Source organism: Apteryx rowi, unplaced genomic scaffold, assembly GCF_003343035.1.
Source record: "Apteryx rowi isolate R43461 unplaced genomic scaffold, aptRow1 scaffold_20, whole genome shotgun sequence".
Classification (NCBI taxonomy): domain Eukaryota; kingdom Metazoa; phylum Chordata; class Aves; order Apterygiformes; family Apterygidae; genus Apteryx; species Apteryx rowi.
In genome coordinates this window covers 1,632,048-1,655,979 of record NW_020448308.1, presented here as the reverse complement: position 1 = coordinate 1,655,979, position 23,932 = coordinate 1,632,048, and the positions used below count along the sequence as shown (strand labels likewise).

At 40.1% G+C, this 23,932-nt stretch overlaps 1 protein-coding gene and 1 long non-coding RNA gene across 4 annotated transcripts; both read right to left on the bottom strand.

The window, feature by feature from the left end:
• Positions 1-1,367: 1,367 nt before the first annotated feature.
• LOC112964966 lies at positions 1,368-17,668 on the bottom strand. Of its 3 annotated transcripts, none has more exons than XR_003253144.1 (4): positions 17,585-17,668; positions 16,927-17,131; positions 14,004-14,165; positions 1,368-3,325 (listed from the first exon to the last, which is right to left on the bottom strand). It is a non-coding gene; the product is annotated as an uncharacterized LOC112964966 (long non-coding RNA). The 3 variants fall into 3 exon arrangements; XR_003253145.1 differs by lacking the exon at positions 1,368-3,325 and adding an exon at positions 8,868-9,078; XR_003253143.1 differs by lacking the exon at positions 1,368-3,325 and adding an exon at positions 12,901-13,090.
• A 2,194-nt stretch (positions 17,669-19,862) lies between these two features.
• Positions 19,863-23,338, bottom strand: IFT22 (intraflagellar transport 22). Its single transcript, XM_026063591.1, has 4 exons — positions 23,250-23,338; positions 22,453-22,574; positions 21,914-22,116; positions 19,863-20,171 (listed from the first exon to the last, which is right to left on the bottom strand). Coding segments are annotated over exons 2-4 (354 nt in total). The 5' UTR covers positions 22,455-22,574; positions 23,250-23,338; the 3' UTR covers positions 19,863-20,022.
• Between the last annotated feature and the right edge of the window lie 594 nt (positions 23,339-23,932).

Genomic DNA, 23,932 nt, shown 5'->3' with positions numbered 1-23,932 from the left:
CCGGCAGCCCTGTCCAAACGCTTCTACACGTTTACCAACATGAGAGGAGGTTTCCAGATTAAGCTGTCCCCGCCGCGCAGGAGGATGAGCGGGAGCTGAGGCGGTGGAAGCGATCCTTTGAGGGCATGTAAAGTCAGAGGGAATGCGGGAACGGACGCGGAGGTATCATCTCCCGGCAGGGGCACGATCTGCCATGGCCAGCCTTGCTTAGGGCTCGCATACCCCCCAAACCAGTCGTTTTTAAACCAGCTCTCGCAGGACTTCACCCCTCCCCCTGACTGTTGCCACAACTGTTCAGGCCTTGCTGTCAGTACAGCAGGATACAGGGTTCTGCATTTTCTATTAATTTTTTGCTCAGCTAGCCAAATAAAACCTTGAAATGGAGGGAGAATCTTTCAAAACTATTCCACTACATTTTGCCCATTTTGGTCTGTCAAGCCAAATCTTCTCAGTCTTTGCTGTTGTAAAAACTGGGCTTAATTTCAAGACTAGTCTGCATTCCCTCCTTGAGACAAGTAAGACCTTCTTTTTGTGGGTGCTCCCAGAACTGCCAAGCGCTCGCAGAATTGCTGACCTTGCGTCCGAAAGCTCAGAGGACTCTGTACCCATCACTCGAGCGTCCTTGCAAAATGTATTAGCTCTGGCTTAGGCTCTTTAAGAAGTAGCTGGATATTATAAGCATTCAACGCAATAAATTCTTTAGTAAATCTAGTCCTAACTGCGGGAACCGAGCACTTGAAACCCTGTCCTTGTGTGATTCCAGGTGAGTACCCCAAATCACTCATATTAACAACTACTTGAGATTAATTTAGAGTTTAGACCCTCATCGTGCTCATGTCAAGGGAAATCTCCCACTGATTTCAACTGGTCCGGGATCGTACCCTTATGCATCACTCCCTGCTGCAAACAGAAGGTAAGATAATATTGTTTCATATCTGTCTACCTACAAGCACTTATGAAGAAATGAATACCATATCCCTCCCATCACTTGAAGTCACCAAAATATTGACTATTCAAATTGCAGCATTTTTTAATTTGTATCAGAACCCCTGAGCAGTGCTTACATGTTAAATGGGTTTTATACAGTAGTTGGAAGAATAGAAAACCCCTCAAGAGGCTCATACTTTTTTTCCTTCCTGTTCTTCAATTTAAAGCTGTACCAGCTTTATAGGCATGGCTCTTACTTTATCTTCTTTTTCAGAAGTGCAATTGGACTTGACAGATGTAAAGGTTTACACAGTATCTCTTTACAGTATCTTGGAACAATTGAGTAACTTCCTCCATGCCTCCCAAAATGTTCCATTTAATTCTAATCATTTGCAGTTCTCATAGCCTTGAGGATCTCAAAGGATTTTCAGCATGACTTGGCTAAAGCTTACAAGAGGTAAGTGAAGTTTAACAGTAGCTTGCAGTCATGGAAACAGGTCTATTGCAGTGGCAGAACCAGGAGTAGAGACCAAAAGTCCTGAATCCCAATCCCCATGCTCTAAGTGTTAAACAAGCCCAGTATTAATGAAACAATGAGGCACAAGTCAGATCCAGAGAGCTGCAGATGGGCAGAGACTATTTCTTTCACTCAGGAGAATAAGCTGACAGTTTCTCCAGAAATAATAAAGCTCCTAGAATTCCATGCATTTTTCTTTAAACTATTTAGCCTAAAAGTCTGACATGGGCTTTTTTAGCATCAGTACCAAAAGCAGCAGACAAAAGTTAATGGAAGATGCATCTTCCTTGAGAGAATGTGCTCTGTGTTAGTATGAACTGAAGGAGTATTTGTCACCTTGCGCTCTTCTCTGTCCGAAATTTAATCTCACAGGCTCAGCAGAAAAGATAAGTTTGCAGCTTTTGTTTAAACAACAGTAACATCCAGTGATGAGCAATAAGTGTGTACACACTCCATGGTTGTCTGGAGACCAGAAGTAAACTGAAGGGGACTGTGGTTATTTGGATGGGAAGAGTGAAGTCATTTACATAATGTATCTGGGAGAAAACATGTATTTTCTTCTTGCCTGAGGAAAATAAACAAGTAGCACAAGAGCTAATTAAGTCTGTTTTCCTAATGGATCTGTGTCTTGTGTCTGACTGACTTCAGTGCTTATGAATTCTTAAGTTCCAAATTAAACTCTTTCTACTTTTTGAGCATTTAGAAGGTATATTCTCTTTGTGTGGCTTTGCTGATGTCTGGTGTGTTCATTTTTCCCTTAGCTGGGGCACTTTAACCTTAGCTGGTGTACCTCTTTTCAGTAAACTTAGAAGAATGTAACTATCACTGCTTATATCTGTATAACTAGATCCGGTTGAGTTACCCTGGCTATGTCCCAACTCTATGTTAGGAAAAGACCCAAGTACATACATTTTTACTTCCACTTGAAGCAATGTACACAGCTCTGGGGGAAGTTACTGCACGCTCCGGCAAGTCCCCTCATGTGGATGATCAGAGAACCAGGACCGTGATCACACCCATGAAGCGTATGATCACAAAGCTTTGTTTTCATAGGAAGTGAGGCTGGTAAGATGCAGAGCGAATTCCTTTACTTTTGAGTGGTGCAAGATACCTCATTTTGTATGACAACCAACATGATTCTACAGAAAGCATAGTCTTTAAAAAGATAAAGTTTGGGACTTACAAGGCCCAAGTCTACATCTGGTGTAAATTCTGTGGAAATAGGCCAATGTGTGGCAAATGAGAAACTGGCCTGTAGTGCTGATGGAGATCAAAAAGATCTTCTGAAATGTGTTATTTCCCATTTATATTGCTTTGCTGCCTAGTGGCCACAAACAAGTTGGATTCCATTGTGCCAGGTATTGTAGGAGTATCTAGTGAATTACAGGCCCTGCTCCACAGTTTAGTTCATCTCATAAAACACCCACAGTTTAATTCAATTCATACAAGAAAGCTGAATAACAAGGTAAATTTGGGAAATTGCTTGTGGGTTGCCAAGATTAGACTCCGCTGCACTCATAGAGGAAGAAAATTGCAGAACTGAGGACCTGCTGCCTGACCACACAGAAGAACTAATTTCAGGAGCAACAGCTTGTGTATCCCTGGTGACTCTACCTATAGGTGTAACACAGTGAGGATGTTGGTAACAGTCTCCTTCACTGGACAAATCATGAAGAGATATTGTCTTTAGATGTACGCAGCAAGAAAGACCTGATACAGCCTGAATGTGGAAAGTAAACATAGGATCAGCAGAAATGTGTGTTCTTAACTCCAGGTGAAGCCCAAGGGAACAGAAGTTGCACACATCTCTAAGGAGCGACTCAGCTGCTCACAATAGCAAGTCTTGGGTTCATTCAGAAGACAAGTAATGGACTTGTCCTGCTAGAAAAAGAGAAGGAAAGAGGGAAACCAGAAGTTACAGCTTGCACTTTATATATTTCTAGGTTTTCCAGAGTTCAGATCCTTTGCAGTATCTAACTATTTTTCTCTCTTTTTTGTTTTTTAAAAAAGTGTTCGGTTTCCTAATTTTTAAACATTTATTTTCCTTTTGTTAGATTGATGGCATTAAGTATAAGTTATGCAGATATGAGTGTTTGTAGGCTTTGGTCCTTTCTCTTTAATGCAAAGCTTTTGGAGAAAATTTATGTTCATCTAAGTATTACCATAAAGAGGCAGGTTAAAAATCCCAAACCAGTCATGCTCTTTTCTTCAAAAGTTATTCTACAATGCAAGGAATTCAGTCTGGAACAATTGCATTATTTGCAATGGTAACTTCTTAGCGAACCCTAGAATAGTTTATGTGGTTAAAAACCTTTTCAAGAGCAATTGAAAAATTATGTTATCCACTCTATTGTTTAAAGGATTCCATGTGGTACAGTTCTTTGAATATATGGGAAGAAGATGAAGCCAAAAATGAAAATTTGGCAGGCAAAAATCTAAGTGCTTGCATTGGCTCTAAATCTAGATATATGCACATTAATGATCTCATTTGAAGGATGGCTATATTAAGATTTGAAAGCTCTCTGGGGTCTCAAGGGGCGAGCTCATTGAATACTGTGATGTACCATGAAACTAAACAATTTTTCTTCCTACAAAATAACCAGGGAATCAGAAACTCATTATGTGTGCATAACAAAGGACACATTAAGAGCATATTCTTTTGGGTAGCCTTGCTCAGTGATACTTCATTAGAATTGTTGTTGTAGGGAGGCACAAAAACAATACTGCTTTGTACATATATATATCTTAGCCCATTCAGACTCACAACACCTGTATAATGAAGTTATCTGCTTCTGTCTACAGACATACAGGGAAAGATGCAAAGGGGTTCAGCAAAAACCTTGGCAAATCTTCCTGTAGCGGTGTAGTGGTTTAAATTGCTAGTGCCCTGTAAACAGCTCTGCCCTTCTGTTAGGGATGACTGTTGTAGCAAAGTAGGGAAAGTGGAGTGCAGCATTATGTTTAGCCATGCAGTGTTTAGTCTTAGCCCAAATATACCTTCATCGGTGATTTAAGCTGAGATGGTGGACTTTGTATTGCAGCAATTGAAGTGTGGGTGCATGCAGTCCCTTCTGCCAGCACTGTTATGGCAGTGACAGAGGAGAGCAGGCACCAGCAATGTCCTTCTCAGTCACCACAGGTTCATCAGACCTCACCCAGCAAAGCCCAACGTGACCCAGCAGTAATAATAGTAATGGGACCCCAGACAAAACTCTGTCTCTGTTCATGGGATTTTACTTTTCTTTAAAAAGCCAAGATAACAACTGAGGGTTGAACTTTTTGAGGCTATTTTAAGATGGGTATTTTGGAACTGGAAACAGTAAAATGAGAGTTACAGTAAGTATTGCATACAGTAGTATTTTTCAAAACAACAGAGCATAGCAGCAATAGCATCTCATTCATTCAGCTTCCTAATCTTGAGAAGGTCAGTTCATTAACTTCAATAAGATCAGTCATGTCAGATCTGCAGGATCAGGCCATTTATCCCATTTTCTCCCTCTGAGGCACAAGCAGATCAGATATCCCATAAATTCTAATGCTTGCAATACCCACTTGCCAAGAGGAGGAGGGAGTGTTGCAAGCACCGTGAAATTCATTGTCCCATGTGTGTCATATTAAGTGGTACAGCCAAAAGATTTCCATGTTAAGACTTCACCAGGGCTCACTTTGGAGTGTTTTATTCCTCCAGCCACTGTTAACTCTCAGTGTGTCTCTTTCAGAACTGCCTTTGGAGATATTTAGGAGAACATGACATCCAAGAAGACTGAGCAGTCTTTGTGGAGACAGTGGACTGGGCAACTGAAGAGATGCAATAGGATTTCAGAGAATCTCCATATCCCTGCAGATCCTTCAGCTGAACAGGCCTAGCATCCTTTCCTTCCTGAACAGTTTGATCCGGGTAGGATTGCCAGATGCTCCAAAAGCCTAGCTTTAGGCCTAGCTCCAAGCGCGACTCTACAGTGATTCCTGAGCCTTTTCTGGAGCTCTAGCTGTGCCATTTGTGCACAGATGAATAAACTCAAATACTTGTCAGCACAAACTTAAATAACATATCTTAGGTCAGTGGATGGACCCAGCCAATCCAACTGTTTCTCATCCGTGCCATCCCATCCTTGTGAATCCTTTTACTCCCTGTTTTCCCTGATTTCTCCTGGAAGTTACAATGGTTTCCCCACTTGCCTCTTTCCAGAGCTGTGTCCATTAGACACAGATGCACAAAAAAGAGCCTTATAATACACCCAGAAGAGAAGGAGTTATCTCAGACTTACAGACTGGGAAGACACAGAAAAATACCATGATTTGCCCAAGGATACACAAAAGTCAGCATATTGGGGAAAAAAACAGGACAAATATCTCCTTCCTCCCTGTTTTGTGTTTTTGCCATAAAGCTATGTTTTTTTCCTTTGCTTACTCATTATACCTTTAAGAAATATCAAAAAGCTTCAAGTCTCCCTTGCAAAATAGCTGAAGACAAACATCTGTTGTAAAATGAATATTTCTTAGCAGGTAAAAAGATCAAATGGACTCATTTTCTATAGAATCTCAGCTTGAGTTTCTCCAGAATATTTGCTGCTGGGACATGCTTTCCTGCTTTACTCTTTCCCCATTCATGCAGCATTAAGAAGCGCTCATTCTCCTCTGAGGCCACAGGAGGTTTCACATTACATTGTTACCTCCTTCAGATCATCTCCATGCACAATCCGAGTTACATTTACACGCAGACATAATGTCATTCAACCTACTTTATGCCACTTACACCTCTCTTGTTGCTATGGGGAACATTGATAAGAAACCAATTAGCAAATAAAATATTTGAGGAGGAATTTCAAAACCTCTGCTTGGTGGATTTGTGTATAATAGGCAGTGACATTTCACTTGGCATTTGTCCTTACCTAGCTGAGCCTCTTCCACTGCAGCTTTAGCTACATGCTGTGTAGTCAAAACATGCTCTTCCCACAGGATTTAGAGGCTTAGACATGTAACTGCATCTTGCACTGGGGAATTTTTGCAATTCCCAGGAGAAGAGGAAGTTTGCTTACTTTAAAAGCGCTTCTGCTGGCATGAAAGTGCAAAGAGCACCATCAAGTGTCTAACTGGAGTAAATACAGAAGAGCTCAATGGCATTGATACAAAGGGGTCTCCGCACATCTCACAGTCGAGTTACGCTTTGTGGGGGCATGATGATCTAAATAAAAGTTTACAGTCACTATAGAAGTAACTTCTGAGGGAAGAATGGCAAAGTTGTCACCGTTTCAGGGAGACATGAGACAACCTGGAAGCCCAGCGAGTCAGGTTGGATTATGTCTTCTAGAAAAGAGCTGTATTCTGAAATGGGAATACAGAAGACTGAGGGAACCAAAGATGCAAGCAGGAGGAGGTGGAGGTGGCAGGAGATGGGGCTGGATAAAAAACATATGCAAATCAAAGCAACGAAGGAAATAATAAGCTATGGTGGAGAGAGAAGACTGGGCCAGATCTTTACCCTCTAATCCTTCCCCTTTGCAGAGTACGATCAGTAAAAAGAGGCTAGAAAGTTGCATTGACAGCTGAGAGAATGTGGGAGAAGTAGCTTCAGCTGCCTCTGTTGAATCTTTGCAGCCCCATATAGCTTGGCTGAACACATGGAGATAACCCTGGGTTTCAAGAAGGAACAAGATTTGGAAAAAGATTTTGAACAAAAACATGCGGCAGTAGTTCTTCTTATCACCTATGGCTATAGGCTTTTGGTAGGCCAGAAGAAAGGAACTAATAGGAGAGCAAGGAGTTCATGAGGCCAGAAATGGGCAAAAGTCTGAGGAAAAGGCAAAAATTAGTGTTCTTTGCGAAGAAGTGATAGCCAAGTAGGTGTCCAAGGAAAAGCACGCAACTTTTTCATAGAATAGTGGCTGTGCAACGATCTATCGAAACTCTAGGTAAACAAGGAACTTGGAATGTTTGATGTATAATGAACATGATATTTATTAATCAAAGATCCATAGTGTTTTAGTTTAGCACAATATTTGTACTAATTTATCACTAATGTATACTCCCTAAAACCAGACTTTTGATTGGCTGGCATAAGTTAGAAATGCTGTAATCCAAGACAGCCTCTGTGTTGTCTTCAGCATTCCCAGGAACAATTTAGCATGTGTTTGCTCTTATTCTTTTTATATTGGACTTGCAAAGCAGAACTCACTTCTTTGATTAATATTAAGTAGCGTTTTGTTTGTGCCCTGTGGCAGTAGTACCCAGATGGAGTGGTTTGAATACTGAAAACATGAGAAGTATTTAATCTATGGAGCTCTGTTAAAGTTGTCTGAACAGAACATCTGGTACCAAATCTTTGGATAAATCTGTTCCTGGAAGTATTTGGACCTGCTTTGTGTCTGTGCCTTGTTCCAACTTTACATTCCCTCTTCTGCTTCCCTGTTTCTAGAGCCAGTAGAAGATGGTTTATTGCCTGGTGCAACTCATTAAACTCCCTTTGTTGGGGTGTGTGGCAATTAGTTGAGCAAAAAGAGTGTAAATATCACGTTGGCATCTGTGGGGCTGAGATAGCAACATTGGCTTAAGGCCTCCCTGAAAGGCTTTTTGTCTGTTCTCGAGGTGGTGGAGAAAGAAGAAGGAGTGGTCATCCAGAGAGTTAGGGAAGAGATTGTCCAATATGTCTGCAGAGGGTAACTCTGTTGGAGAGTTTTCATCTGTACAGAACTTCTTTTCTCCCATAGGGATCCAGGGCGGATACATCTATCCAAGACCTCCCTGTCAAGGGAAGTGAATGGAAACCCACTGTTCAGCACTGACAGATCCCACTGCCAGTCCTGCTTTATGCGCAAGAAAAAGTCCTGCAGAGTTGAAGAGTGAGAAGGGGAAATGGGATCACCGCCTACTGACTGATGCCATGCAACAGATGGAAGTGCCATTACTGAAGAGATCCTCAGCCCCAGTCTTCCAAATCACAAGCCACTGTTGGGCACCATGAGGAAGGGCAGACTCACATGCTTTTCACTTCAATAACTGAGGCAGCAGAGGCGAATCATACAGACATCCCATCAATTTAGAGGTGTTTGAGATTAACTCCTTTCACTTTAAGAAGTGTTTAAAGAAAAGCTAAGAAAGGCTGAGCACACAGGGCTCCCATTACCCTTGCTGGGACTCAGGACAGTTGGTTTCACTCCTGATGAGATTTTCAGATCATGTGGTGTTACAGATCTCCAATGTCTTGAATTTACCTCTCTAGAGGCTCTGACTCCTGGAACAAAAAGGCATGAAAGAGTATTGCATGGGATTTCCTAAACTGGATTCAGAGCAACTGTTTCACCCATATTAACCAGGAAAATTGACTCACAATGTAACATTTTATGCTACTGACTGAAATAAGGTATTTGAAGTTATATTCCTTTAAGATGTCATGCTATGTTTAAAGGGCTGTTTTTCTTCTCTTTTGACCTGTTTTTAGGCTTGATATATCAAGTGAACTTCAGTGAAGTTATTCTTGACTCACACCAATGATAAGAGGAAAGAGAAGCAAGTTCTTCATGTTTAATGTTATATTGTGCCAGATGTTTTGCTGGTAGAAATCCATAGCTCCACAGGCACCAATTTCTTCAGGATCTGGAATGTCTGGCCCAATTTCTTTCTTCATTCTGGAGGCTCTGTGAAGGAGACGGCTTTATTTTGCAATATTGAATATTCATGCTGGGAAGTTATAAACAAAAACAAAATAATGAAAGGCAGGGTCTCTAATAAGCTTCCTGTCACATGAGGCTCTGGTTCTATTGAAGCAGATGTGGTTGCTGACTTGTTTCCAAAATGTTTGTTGAGTGGCAATTAGATTCTGTCATACTATGTTATCTCTCTGTGATCTCATTCAATATAAGTAGTTCTGTAAACAGTGAAACCTTCTTTCCTATGGATTTATGTCTTGGATTTTTTTTTGACATGGATCCTCTGATGTTTAATGAAGACTGAGTTCATATTTAGCCTATTTCTTCAATGAGGGATAAATAATCTGTCTCCTTTACTTGCTATTTTCACAAAACTTGCAGGAATTATATATCTTCAAGGCGCTCTGTCAAAGTTGACTGAGGTTTATGAACAAATCCCAGATTATTTGGGGCAGATTGGTGTGGACAAACATGAACATGAGTCTTATTTCCTTAGAAAAGCCAAAGTTAAGAATGCATTTTTAGTGTTTTGCCCTTGCATACGACCTGCTTGATTCTATTCTGACTGTCTTATTTGTGACCAGTCATGAGAGATGTGTTTTATTTGTGAAGCTATGTGAAGTATGGGAAATTTTCTGCCTCATGGAATGCATATTAAAACATCCTTAATTTATACTTGTTATGTGGCACACAACAGCTTACATCCTTTTGCTATTGTCCTTGTTGGAGCATGGGAAGAAGGTGCCATGCATTTTCACTTGCATGTTTGCACAGGGAGATGCACAGAAAACAGATCGTTGCTCCTTTAGAATCAGACCCCAACAATTGTGTTTTGGAGAGGAAAAAAGGAAACAGAATTGAAAATGACCTTTTGGGCTGCTGAGTCCAGTCCTCTGCTTCTGCAGGGAGCCAAGTTCCCAATCCTTTTCATAAACTGATTTTGTTATTCAAAAATTTGCTCTTTCCTCCCCGTTCTCTCTCTTATCCTCCCTGCTTCCTACTTTATTTGGGAGTTTCTTCCGGAATCTCCCTGTTTTTATAGGAAGAAACCATCCTATGGTCAATATGTATGTTTGTTCTTGTTCAAGTAATATCCTTTAGGTTGATTAGTTCTTTTCCAACTAACTGCAGTGAGACTGTGCATGTGCTCTGCTGTGCCAAGTCCAGTAAAGAAGGCAGGAATTAGTCCTAATAGCCAGTCCTTCACTTGTTTCACTCATTCCTTGGCTGATTAGAGCAAATTCTTATCACCAGTATGTTAAGTAGCATTTTTCATGATATGTCACATTAAGCAAGGAGAAAGCTCCTGTGGATCATAGATAACCAGAGAAACTGGTCAAGCTCTGAGGATAGTAGAGGAAGTGAGAATGGCAGTAGGAGGGTTGGCAGCAGTCTCAGTTTGCTGGATATAGAACAATTTTTTTTACAGCCTTAAAGAGTGTCATATGAAAGTTAAAGATACCATGAAAAAAGTGCGGGAATCATAGCCATTTTAGTTCTGTGCTAAATAAGAAGGCCTGAAATCTTTCCCTGTTCCTTCCATTTTGACCTTTTAAATCCAGTCAAGGCTTCAGTGGTTTGACAGGGATTTCTTGGGGCCTGACCTGTGAAACTGTAAGCTTCATTGAGTTTCATGTTAAAAGTCAGGGCTCTGTACCTTTAGCAAAAATAACTTTTCTCTAAAAGTCCTTCTCAGCAACAATAGAAGTTCATCTTGATTTTACTCATTTAGTCTGCATACCTCTGATTCTTAACCTTATTATTATCCCTATGATTAATAACCCTATTAGCTGTTCAAACTTTCTGCTTATTTTTTTACACTGGAAATGTAAATTTTGCTTCCTCTAGAGAAAGAAATAGTTAAATGATTATTATCAAAAGTGAGCTGGATTTAAGAAAAAATCTTAAAAACAAAATAATTGCTTCTTTCAAACCTCCTTGATACATTATAAGTTATAAAGAGTAAAGAAAAAAAGACACCAAACCAATTGTTCTGTTTAAATCTTGAGGAAAGTCCTGTAGGTAAGACAACTCTAGAAGTCTCTCTCATAGTCTTTTTAACCTTCTGCAAGGTTAGTTTAGTTTGCCTAATGTAAATGAGTGATTAATTTAAAAATGAAAAATGAATGGGAAGCATGAAGAAGGGGGGCAATAATTCAAGACAAGAAGTAGATCAGACACAAATATCAAGTGTTTAGCTCCATTTGTGCCAGTGTAAAAGGTGGCATCTGATCATGATTAGGGAGGAACTATCATGTGGAAACAGAACAAAAGCTAGAGATCAGGGGTCACTCGTCTTCTATCACAAAGTCACCAGTTTTCTTCGTTATATTTGATGATGACAGATTAAGTCCTTGATTCTGAGTTGAATCTCTGAAGGGGCTGAGAAAGATGGCAATGGACATTTTAAACCTAAATTTTGTGACTGGTTGTTCTGGCTGTGGAGCTTTTCCTTTAGGAGACCTAACCAGCTGTATCATCCAGTGAACCATGTTTCAATGCTGAACAGCCATGCTTGGACATCAGGTGCAGCCTTGCTTGGACACTGAGTGCAGCATCTCTTGGACAGGGGGTGCAGCAGGTCTCTCTCAGATTATTTAGCTCGGAGTGATTTCTGAACAATGCTCATTTTGGTCCCTAACAAAACATATCGACACCCAAAGATAGCTAGAATGTAATCTGGCTAAAATTATCATCCTCCAAATAGGTTCCCTGTCCTCCTCTGAGGCTCGCCCTGTCCCAGGGGTCTGAAAGGGCTTGTGTGTCAGGCAGCCATCACCCAGGAGCCTCCCCTGTGCCTGGCAGATTAGGACTGCAAGGGATCCTTCCTGTTTTCTGGCCCCTTTCAGGACTGACAAAAGGAAGCCAGACACAGTCTGGAACTTGTGCCAAAAATTTCCAAGTCTTTGTTAGCTGGAAGGATAGTGGATAGTGGCCAGTGGTGTCTGGGTGTAAAAGGAAAGGGAAATCAGATGGAGTCTCAGGAGGCTAACAGGAGGTGCAGATGGTCAGGGATGAATGTTCCACCTTTCATTTCTTCGGAATATTAAACTTTAACAAATGATGTATCAAAGAGCAATTCACAACCATACAGCATATGCTCATATCATCAGGATAGAAGCACACACATTCCTGCTCACTGCACTAGTCCTGTTAGTGGTATCTTCACCATGTTATTCCACCTTCATACTTAACTCTGATTGTTAGCCTGGCTATAAGAATATGCCCTCCGCCTATGTGTCTGCTGGTTTGTTTTTCTCATCTGTCTTAAGCCATTGACCGTTTTCAACCACATCTGATAGAATACAAGAAGCTCAAAGTTACAAATTTCCTAAAAAATTCATGGCTATAGGTAGCCATGTCTGTATGGAGAATATGGGAGAGAGACCCCTATAAGAGGACAGAAAATCTACACAGGTCTAAAACCTAAAGACACAAATCTGTAGGAAACTGGACTTCACCAGAACTTAGCACAAAATGATTGTTTGTCTAATATCTACTAGGTTTTTCTGGGTATGGCAAGCAAATTATTTAGTAATGGAAACTGCATATGTATCTGCTTGGCTTTTGTGGGTTCATGTTGTAGAAAAGTGTAGGAGTGTCTGTAGGGCATTAAAGGATCAGACTGCCCAGCTTTGTGTCATAGACCCCAAATCTTAACAGACCATGGAAACTCCCATTTAGCTGAGCAGGGAAAAGTGCATGGAGTGGAAAGATTTAGCTTGAATTGCTACTGTTCTGTAAAATAACCTTAACAGGCCAGAACTGTGAAGTTCTGTGTGACTTAAGATTTATTACATCATTACCATATTTTTGTATCTCCTTTCCAGTTCCTGGATATGGAAGAAGTTAAAGGTCTACAACCTCACATTAACAGATCCAGATATACCCCCTGTCACCTCCTGTATACCTCCCTGGACAAAGGAACTTCCTCAAGCGTTAGCTTGTCCTGTTACATTGTGAAAGTGTCAGCACTGTATGCTGCAAAACTTCATGCAACCTTAGGAAAAAAAAAAGACAAGCATATTCTCAATGGAAAACAGATGGAGTTTTCATTAAATATTACTTTTAATGATCAGCTTTAAAAGTAAAGATATGGCATTCTGAGCAGAAGAAGGGCCTCCTAATAGCTTTGTTTAGGTCCCAGGCTCATTATTGTAGCTACAGATAGGATTGCAGGATCTTTGTATCATTAGGAGTTCCAGTCAAACCTCCCTACCATTATTAGCCTTCCAAACACACAGGGAAACAATTCTGGGTCCTTAACAATATCTTTCCCTAAGATATATCTTTATCTAATGTTTACTATGGGGCTGGCAGTTGATTGTTCAGTTTCTGGAGCATTAGCATTTAACCTAGGGTCTAAATAAAAATCCTTGAATATTTATTGCAGGGCAGACTTCATTGACAGCTTGGTCTTCACAGTCAACTTTAGTGTGACTCCTCCAAGTGGTTTTACTGGCTGAGAGAGGTGACACCAGTAGTCTAGAAACCTTGAAGATCCTTCCTAAAAAGATGCACCCTGCAATCTGTGCCTGTAGGTACTAAATCAGCTTTTGACAAGTAAAGAACAATGCAGTCCCAGGGTTTTAGGAATAGGTGGTTGCTGCCAAACCACAATAAATGCTTTTGTCTGGAACTCATGGAACAGTAACATAGCAATGGAGGGTGTGCCCTTGTCTATTATTCCCTCTGAGCAAATTCTCAGAGACATGTTACCAGGATTTAGATAGATTTCATGAAACTAGTAGAGAAACAGGCTTTCGTTTCCTTACAAAGGGAAGAAGAGACAATGGAACGCAGCAAAACATATGGCTTTTTTTTGGTCCTGACAGAGTTGCACAAGCAAACCCCAGCGCCCATCTTCAGACAGCACTCTGCTAAAGTGAGACTCATGAGAAAATTTGCATTACCTTTCTTCTGTTGTGAGTTGACAGAATTGCTTTACTTCCTCTGCATATGTTTAAATACAACCTATGTCTCCTACTGAGCTCCAGCTGGGGAGTGTGAATCAGAATCCAAGCTTTCCAAGGTTCAAGGAAGTTTGCAACAAATGTTCTGGTTCACTCCCACCTCTGTGGAAAATACCTATGCATTAATAAAAAAGCCCCTTGTTTTCATAAGAAAGGGACTGGAAGGATCAAGTCCAGTCACACTCTATCACAAGCTATTAATTAAGCACCATTCTGAAAGTAGGTATGTTTTCCCCACTGTTTGTTATTGGGAGACTCTGTTTGTTAGAAATCTTCTTTAATTTCCAGACTAGATTTATTAATGACTAGTTTATCCACATATATTCTTGTGCCAAAGCTGTCTTTCAGTTTAGATAATGCATTTAGTCAAATAGAAGGTGAGCCTGAATATTAGGTTTCCCCTGCTTTTTCTCTCTTTCAGGAAAAATAGAGCTTAAATATAAAGCCACCTTGTATTCAAGGTCAAATTATTTCCTCCTACAATTCAAGGGGAGGGGGGAGAAAGAAATAAGCAAAAGGAGCAAGTGATAAGAGAGTACTTTATACTTGGGTTTGTGCAACTTAGTCAGAATGGTCCAGTCTTTCAGCAACAGTATCCCTGCCCTGATGGTTGCTCCTGTTATCTTATGTCCAGGTAAATAAGTCAATTTTCTCTCTTCCTGATACATTTATGGAGATCAAGCATGTGCCCTCTCTCTCTCCCTACATTGCTAGAGTAAAAAATCTAAGCTTTTCTCATATAATTGTTTCTTTTTTCTGCAGCCACCCTGGTGGCCCTTTCTTGTGTAGCTTTCTGAGCATGGGTGACCAAATCTGTACACCATTTGCACAAGGTCAGTTCCATCAGACTGGTGATTACAGCAAGAGGTAAAAGTTTTCCAGATACTATTGCTTTTGAAGAGGATTGATTTTCTGAGGATGAATTCTCAGCAAATTCTAATCAGGAGCCTTTAAGAGGATCTAGTTAGGCATCTAAACCTCAGTCACTCAAAGGGGAATCTTGTCCTAAGTAAATAAAATAAGCTGGATCAATGCAAAAATATACACCTGGACTGATAACTGGCCTGCTTCATACACATGAACGAAACCTCTGAACTGCCTGTAGTAGAGTATGGTATCTTTTATTCACATGTGTAATAGTGCCTGTGTTGGCATCAGGAGCAGTGACTACAGGTATGCGAGTTACTGGTAGAGTGTTTCTAGCATCTCAGGAAAGGTAACTTTTCAACAAGGTAAACTGATCTTCTGGGGACTCTCTGCTGCACCAGTGAAGTATTCCACCAGTACAGGCTTCTGGAAGAGTGGAAATAATCACAAGTGGCCTCCAAAGCAAGGTACTTTAGTTGAGATGTTGAGTAGTTTAAGAGCTGATTTTAAGAAGTCCTGGATACCTTCTGGAAGTTGCTTCCTAAAGTATCCGCACATAGGCTCCCTTCGTATTTTAAGCTGAGCATACAGAAACACAGTCCTGGTGGGCATGCTTGAATATGCTAGTCTACGTGACTTCCTCATTGTCACTTGGCAGTTCAGTAATAGGAACATAGGGATTCTTATGTCTATTGTGTCCATTAGAACAATGCTGAGAGCAACTGAGACCAAAGGCCTGGCCTTCAAAATATACGACTTGAAAGGAAAGCTGCATTTTTTTGGTAGGGTCCAAATGTATTTCATTCAGTTTTGCTGTTACTCACAAAGTTTGGTTGTAAACAAGGATGATTTTTACCCTGGAAGCCACACATTTGGATTGCAGTGCCTGTGACTGTTTTCATCATCACAGGAGTTATTGGCTTCATAATGTTCTGTGTGTGCAGGAAAGAGTTTGTAAGAGGTAACATGAGCAAACTCTATTTTATAGTTGAAGAGCTTAAATGTCTTAAATCACCAGAGGCTGCAAGATAGCCACAGCCATCAACCTTCTATATACAAACCCAGAGTCTTAAAATTCTGCATTTCCAGCCCTGCAGGATTTTTTCAAGTCTGACTGTTCCCTATCACATCTCCATGCTGACTCTGTGTCAAGTTTAGGTTAACTGCCCAAAGCAATGATGTACCAACCACCTTCACGAGAGATGAGTGTGAAGTTGTGTAGAGATCACCTATAGGTCTAAAGGTTTTTGTAGCCACACAGCAATAAAACCTTGAAAGTAATTTCTGTATAGCATAAATAAGGCATCAATAATGTAAGCTCTTAAGCTTATTCATACTTCATGCCAAATCACAAAATAATGCTGTACCTGCATGACTTCTGTTTAAAAAAAGTTTTTTTTCTCACTGCATAGTTGGCATATCCTGGAGTCTGAATTTTGCACTGTGGAGACTGTATGTATTTTAATGAATTAATATTGAAAATGTTCTGTTCATTAATGGCTCAGGAAAAACACCTAGTCCCATGTCCCTGATTCCACCTTCTGTCTCCAAAACCCTAACAATGGAGGTGATCACAGAAAAGTTAATGCTGAAGCAAATAGGTCCTGAGTTCCAATATGGAATGGAACCATGAAAAAGGAGTAGTTACTCAGAAAATTCCAATTTGTGCAGTGTTCTTACAAAGTAGGGTTAAGGGGGTACATGGCTGATGACAGAATGAGAAGGAGACAAGAACTGCTCACTCTGAGGCCCTGAGGACATCTAGAGATGGCTGTATTGGCAGACTACTCACTAGTTCTCTACCTTCCCTCCCACTTCTTGGAAAGGTTGTCCAAAAAGCCTTTTCAAAGTGCTGGTATGGTGGTATGGGCCTCAGTGTAGATGGTTGCAAATTTACTGTTATCTTTTCCTCCTAGCTCCTCCTTCCTCTTTTAACTCCTAATTAAACCTATGGCTTGTCAACTAAGTGACTTGTGTGGAATTTGCAGCTACTTACCTCATGTTCCACATTTTCATTTCCACTTGACTGGACAATTCTTTCTTCTCACAAGCAGAAGCAGATACAGAACCACAGAACAGTCACTTACTAACCACATCACTTCAGGCAAACAAGCAGGACTGCACACCCCCAATCTGGGTAATATGGTGCTATGGAGTTGTTTGAAGCTCTGCAGACCTACTGATAGCAATGGATGGGTAGGCTGTAAGGTGCCAAGACAGAGACTTAAGCATATTTGTCCAGCATCTGGCATTCTTTACCCCATTCTAACTGGGCTTCTGTGTGGACCTGTTTCATAAACCATTAATGAATGCTATTTCTGAATTAACACTTTTCCTGTATCTTCTCCAATACTAAAGATTAATTTTGGTCCACACATTTGCTCTGTTCCTCAGCAGCCACAGAATTTAATCTCTTTGACCAGATTTTAAGAATGATATCCCACATTTACTACATATTGTGGCCTTTCTGAATGATATAAATACGAATCTAGGGATCTGTCTTTGGTTCTGTCTAACAGTATTTTTCTTCTCTAATGAAAAATGTTTTGCAGTATATACCTATCTGTAATTTACATCTCTTTTTTTGAATTTAAGGTAAGATTACAATTAACATTTTATATGAAGCAAGGTGGTGAATAGGAGAGTTCACTGACCTTTCAACCCTGGAATCACATTCCAAGTAAGATTATATGTGGTGGGTTTCACACCAGTGTTTACTGGTACATATCACAATGCTGCTGTTGGGAAAAACTGAATTTATTAAGGCAGTATATTTTAAAAATTGGCTTCAGCACCACACAGCTGGCAACAAGGAAAAAATAATCTAAGGCAGCATGTAAAAAACTTGTTCTCCAGTTAGACTGTGATTTTTCCAATAACTGCCTCCAACAGACCACCCTATGACTCTGATTGCAAACATATAAAGCCTGATTGTTTCAAAAGTCTTAAAAATAAAAGGTAGATGTTGAAATGCCAACCTCCCGCTATTCTCCCCCAACCTTTTCCTTTTCATCTCTTATTGCTTACTTTTTGTTTTTTCTTTCATAGTATCCTTTCTCTCACTGGTTTTTTCTTTCGGTATGCCTTTCCTTTCATCTCATAACTGAGTGGAGCTTTAATGGCAGAATATGAGCCAGCAGACAATGAAAAGAAGCTGGGGCAGCGAATTCTGAAAGCACACCAAGCACAAAAGAAAAGAACAGTGCAGGTTACTGGTACCAAATTTGTGTGCCACAGGCTTGCTACCAACCTGAGAAAACCCCTTGCTTTGAGACAGACCTGTGGGCATTCTTGAGGAGACCAGGACAACACCTGAGCTACTGTTAACATCAGTTGTGACACAGCACCAAACCCTGCTTGTTGTTTGGTCTCAGTGAAGCTTCCTGGAGAAAGCCCTGATTGCTCTGTAATACACACTCATTTTATGTGAAGGCCATGAGAAAAATATGTAAACAACTGAGTAAATTTTTGAGGAATCTTTTCTTGCCATTTTGGGAAACTGGTAACATTTGCACAAGAGCAGGCTAGTCATTACTCAAATCAGAAAAGAAAGAACTATGAAAATAGGAAAAACAGCAGATCAATTTTAAACCAGATCCATGAAAAACTCAAGGAACTCTCTCTCCTGCAGTCTTGAACTAAAATACACCAAGTATTTAATGTTTTTTAATATGCTTTCTGTAGGGGATGTTAACTAAAAGACAATGGTTACGAGAGGACAAGGCTCTTTTTAACAAATATACTTGTAAAATAGCTACAGCTCAAATATAGCTGGGTGGTAGAGAAGATAAAATGAAATAAGATCTCCTGTAAATTTAGTGCTATATGTCAGACGTAGTTCTGACAAGCCATTGATTTAAGAGTTCGCAAGTTGAGCGGCAGTACAAGGTAGAATGGGATGCTTCTCAAGGATTTCTGCTGTTCCTCTCTCTCCTTAAAATTCTCCTATAATACATGAGTGTCAGTATGAATACATGCTTCTGGTTTTCATTCATAATTTCTTTGACTATTTGTGTCTGTGGTAAACCTTTGCAAACTTTTCTTATTTGAGCTAATTAGTGTGAAATGTACTGCAAATTTATTGCTATTTTTTTCACTACAAAACGATAATTAACTTTCTGTTTGAGAACAAAAAGGATACATTTTAAAAATGTGTTTTTATTGCCTTAATATTAAGCATTACAGAAAAATGTCTTCCACAGCAAAACACACAGAGAAGAACAAGGATGAGTGCAAAACAAACAAATCAGAAAGTAAATTTTCTGTGAAATCACTTGTTTCAGTGCTACAGGGAACAATAATACAAGTCTGTAAACAACTTTTCCTCCTCTGGAGGATGCAGCACTTTCTTTCTTTATTGGTGCTGCTAGCATAGGTCAAAGTGGCTGCATTATACTGAGATTTAGATTCTTTTCCACCCAGAGAGCGCTAAACATTGTCACCAACAAGTTTATTTTGTTATATTTGATTAGAAAATCCTAGTCCTGAGGAAGACTGCAACTTATTCTGTCTTATCAAGATCATAGTCATGAAATGCGTTCTCTTCAGATGCTGGACAGAAAGATAAGGAGAATTTGGAGCATTAAAATGTGGATTCCACACTGCAACTGCTTCTCAGATCTCTATTCCAATCAGTTTCTACCGACTTCCAAAAGCATAACTTCTCCAAGAAGACAGCTAACATGAGCACTTTACTTAGATGCTTCAACAGAACTCCATAAATCTTAGGTTCTGTCACACTTTCTTCTCTTAGCACTTCTACAAAAAGGGATTCTGAAGTGAAGAAATGACTGATATCTTTATTTTTTGGTCCACACTAACATATTAAACAATACCTTCCTGTGCCTCCGATGCCAAATGAAACCACAGCACAACTAAAGTTACCCAAATTCCTGGATGTGCAGCCAAGTCTTTGGCACCACAGTTCATTTGATGTCAGCACTTGGCTCTTCTGGTTAAGTCATAAACTGTGTGTTATTTTCTTTGAAGTGTTTATAGACTGGCAAATTCTTGTGAAGATCTGTTCACAGGCTAGTATTGCTTACAAAGCAAAATAATCCTTTCTCTTCCCTGCTCAGTGTTTCTTTTAACATTATGAGATAATTGACATTTCTTCCCTGTCTCTGCTCTCATTTAGTAAGTTGATAATGCTTCTAAAGTATTTCACAAATTCCATCCGAACATCTTCAGGATCTTCTTCTAAGTTGGAATGTATTAGTTTCAGTTTGTTCAGTGGAGAAGCTTTGAAGTTAAATAAAAAATAATTAGGTATATTCTTTGTAGAAAATAAGCATTTACGTTCAAGGTCATGTGACAGTTCACGCTGAAGAAGTCAGCTGGCATTCAGTAGTATCCATTTTTGATACCCCAGATGATGTATAACACATTAAGAAGAAACGCAACATAGCTTGTTAGCAATACAGACAAATGCAACTCACTGCTAGATTAAAATCTCTGAATATTATAATTAAGGTTTAAACTATTGGTTTTGCTTTCACATTCAGTTAGGCAGAATATAAAAATTCAGTATTAAATAGGAATTTTACCATTTAATTGATATGACACTCTTTGATCACTTCAAAATTATGCAAATATTTTGTTATATTAAATAGATATTTATAGTCTCCATCCATGGATATATTCAAAACATGACTGGAAAAGGCCCTCAGCGAGATGCTCTTGTTAACCCCACTTTGAGCGGGGGGCCGGACTAGATGATCTCCAGAGCTCCTTTCCAACCTCAATAGTTCTGTGTTTCTGTGTGTATTATTGTTACATAAAATATATCTATTTGAACTCTATTCCTTATAGGTTTTTGTGATAAACAAAAAGGTCATTGTTACAGACAAACTTTGGTATATTTGATTAACTCTCCTTGCAGTGAAATAGGAATGGGTGATTCAATGGATAGAACTGGGAGTCTGGGAAGTGAGGTTCTCCGCTTGACTATGAAGCTGGCTTGCTTTTTGCAGCTGATAATGAATTCTGCTGTCATGATGAAGGAGGAAGTTGGTTATTTATAAGAAACCTTTCTTTCTCCTTAGATAATTAGCATTAATATGTCTGTTTAATAGAAGTTTCATTGCTGTTACACAGGAGTGATTCTCCTAATTTTCCTAATCTGGTCCTTCTGTACTTCTTTCAGGCACACATTTCTCAAAACTGCTTTGTAGTTCTTGCAGAACAAAATACAGTGAGATCTGGGACACTGTTTTTATCATCTGTAATACACTTCATCTGTCTTTCCTTAAAGTTCCTTTGTGTTGATCATTTCTAGAAAGCTTCTAGTAAAGCCCAGTATAAAGGGGGTCTTCCAGTAGAACATATGCCTCTGTCAGAAAGGCTGGATATTGATTCTGACTTTATAACAATGTTAGTCTGACCAATGCTACTGAAATCATTTATAGCAGTGTAAAACCGACATAAGATTGGTAGCATCAAATTGACTTTGTCTCCAACTTCCCATATGACAGAGCAATTTATTCTTATTTGTAAGAACAGCCACAAATAATTCACCAGCATATAAAAAGGTGCCTATAATAATTTGAAGAGGAAGATAGGTAACCTCTTATTTCAAATGGCTCCTAGTCTTTGGATTTATAAAATGCAGACTTAAATGATCTTAAAAGTGTCAGTAAACATTAGGTAAAATCAATGAAAGAAACATACTGCAAGTGATGATGTACAGCTTGAGACTGTCCACTAGGAATTCTGATTTCTGGCTCTACTACATATTCACTGTGTGGCCTTAGAAAAGTCACTCAAACTTTTCTTGTCTTTACTCTCTCTTTTGTACAGGGATATTGCTCACCTTCTAGATGACTTTTGAGTTTAATCTTTTGTTTTTGCAAAGCGCTCTAACATTCTTAGATTGACAAATTTAAATGAAAAATGCAAGTTGTAAGATATCACCAACTTTAAAGATAAAGATATCAATAAAAAAACCTCCTGTGAGTTATAATTTATGTTTTCTATCTCCTTACCCAAGGACAGATTTTCTGTGTCCCCCGCATGGCCTGGCTTGTGATGTGCGACTAGAAGACACTGACTATCTAGCAATGGCTGCTGTTGCACAAAGCAGGAGTACCACATTTCAATTTCTTTCAGGTGACTGGGCAGCTCAGGATTGAAGATAATTACTACGCCATGGGAGTCCTTCATCAGAGCTGGCCAGCATGTTTCAAACCTTGAAAAACAGGTGCATGGAAAATGGTAAGATTGATAGCTTGAAAATGGGACCATGCATTCAAACTTCCAGAAGCTTTCATCTTCTCACCTCAAAAACATGTTTCAGTACTTTTTCCTTAATATAAAGTTAGTAATCTTACTAGTGATCTATCATATTTCAAACATTTTGACTTATCTATTACATTAGTTGGTCCCATGATTTGGTGACAATGTCATATTTGGTCAAGTGCTTATTTAAACCCTTTCCTTAAAAGCAGATCTCTCCAGTTCTCAATCATATGCTCTGGAAACTAAGGTCTCAATCAGATAAATACATTGTTTGAAGTCCACTCACATAATAACTTTGATGGGATAAAGGTAGGTTCTCCCAAGAAGAGTAACTTATGGAACTGGGTCCCAAATGATCTAAATCTCTAGCACACAGTCCTTCTCCCAGATTCCTTCCAGGTCCTGTCACTTTCAAAAGGGATAAAGTCTAAAGTCATTCAATTTAATTAATTTTATAGAAAGAGAATAAAAATAGCTTGTTTATAAGCCAGTCCTTGGCTCCTCTTTTAACAATATTTGTTAGTTTTTACAGCCAGACCTTCCTTTCTTTCTTAAATACTTTCCATTCCTCACTGTCCCATAAACCAAGTCACCTTCTGCCTCTAAAAACAACCAGGAAAACTGTAAACCTATTATCTTTTATGCTGTGGAATTCAAATACATACAGTGTTCTCCCTAAATAGTACTTAATCTAAAAACACTGTAAAAGAACAATGTACAAAGCAAACAAACTGAAAAAGAAAGCAAATATTCTTCAATCTCTTTCAGTTATCACAGTCAGTTACAGAACAGGGCTCTCTGTCTCCTGTATCTTCATTCTAGGAGCTATGGACTTTACTGTCATATTCAGTCCTTATCAAAAACAAGGTTTGGTGTCAACTGGGATCATGGCAGAGAGGACCTCCTACCAGATGTTTTACAGCAGAAAGGTACAAAAAAATTATGATGGGTAAAGAGGCGAGAATAATTCTCATCTCAGGAAACTTATTGATTTTAGGTCTTAAGGATGAACATTCTGTGGACATACAACTATTAAGAGTTAAGTAGCTTGGAGGAAGTAAGGGAATGATGAAGCTCGCTTACTTCTGATCACCACTGCAGTCCCACAGCTCAAACCGACACCCAGCTCCCTTGCTGCTACCATTTAAGTTTGGCTTCTCATATTCCAGGATCCTGTGAAAAGGAGTGGATATAAGATAATTTTGCACGACACCACAGCTAGAGAGCAGGACTATCTGAGGGGCAGCCATTTGTCAGGGCTTTGCTTCAGTCAGCGTGGCGTGGTTTTGCTCACCTTACACCTTGCGTTGGGACATAGCTGCCAATCCCTTCGATGCTCTCTGAAACAAAGTTTGCCAAGACCGATTTTCCAGACTGGCAGAAACGGGAGCAAAAGACATCCGTTAGGAATTCCACGTGTCCAAGCAACAGCAAACACAAGCACGGGGTGTTCACCCGAGCGCCCTGCTCCCTGTAGCCACGGACCCACGAGTGCAGGCCTGGCCGCCCCCTCCCCCTCCCACAGAGCCACACCCTGTCAGCGCAACCGTTTACTTCGGGGCACCAAGCCACGCTGGGCTCCGCCTGAGGAAGGCCGCAGGGGCAGCGGGCCGTGGGGAGGGTGGCCGAGGTAAAGGCAGCCTCGGAGACAGGCGGAGGCGAGGGAAGAGGCCACAGGGCGGCTCGGCCGCGCGGGCACCCGGCGGGCAGGAGCCCCGGGGGGCGGCGCGCTCACCTCACAGGGCCCAACCAGCAGCACCTTCACC

What these genes read in the sequence shown, in the direction of transcription:
- IFT22 (XM_026063591.1), bottom strand. An exon ending in CACAGAAAATCTGTCCTTGG is followed by an intron (nt 20,172 to 21,913) that starts GTAAGGAGATAG and finishes TTAACTTCAAAG; the next exon opens with CTTCTCCACTGAACAAACTG.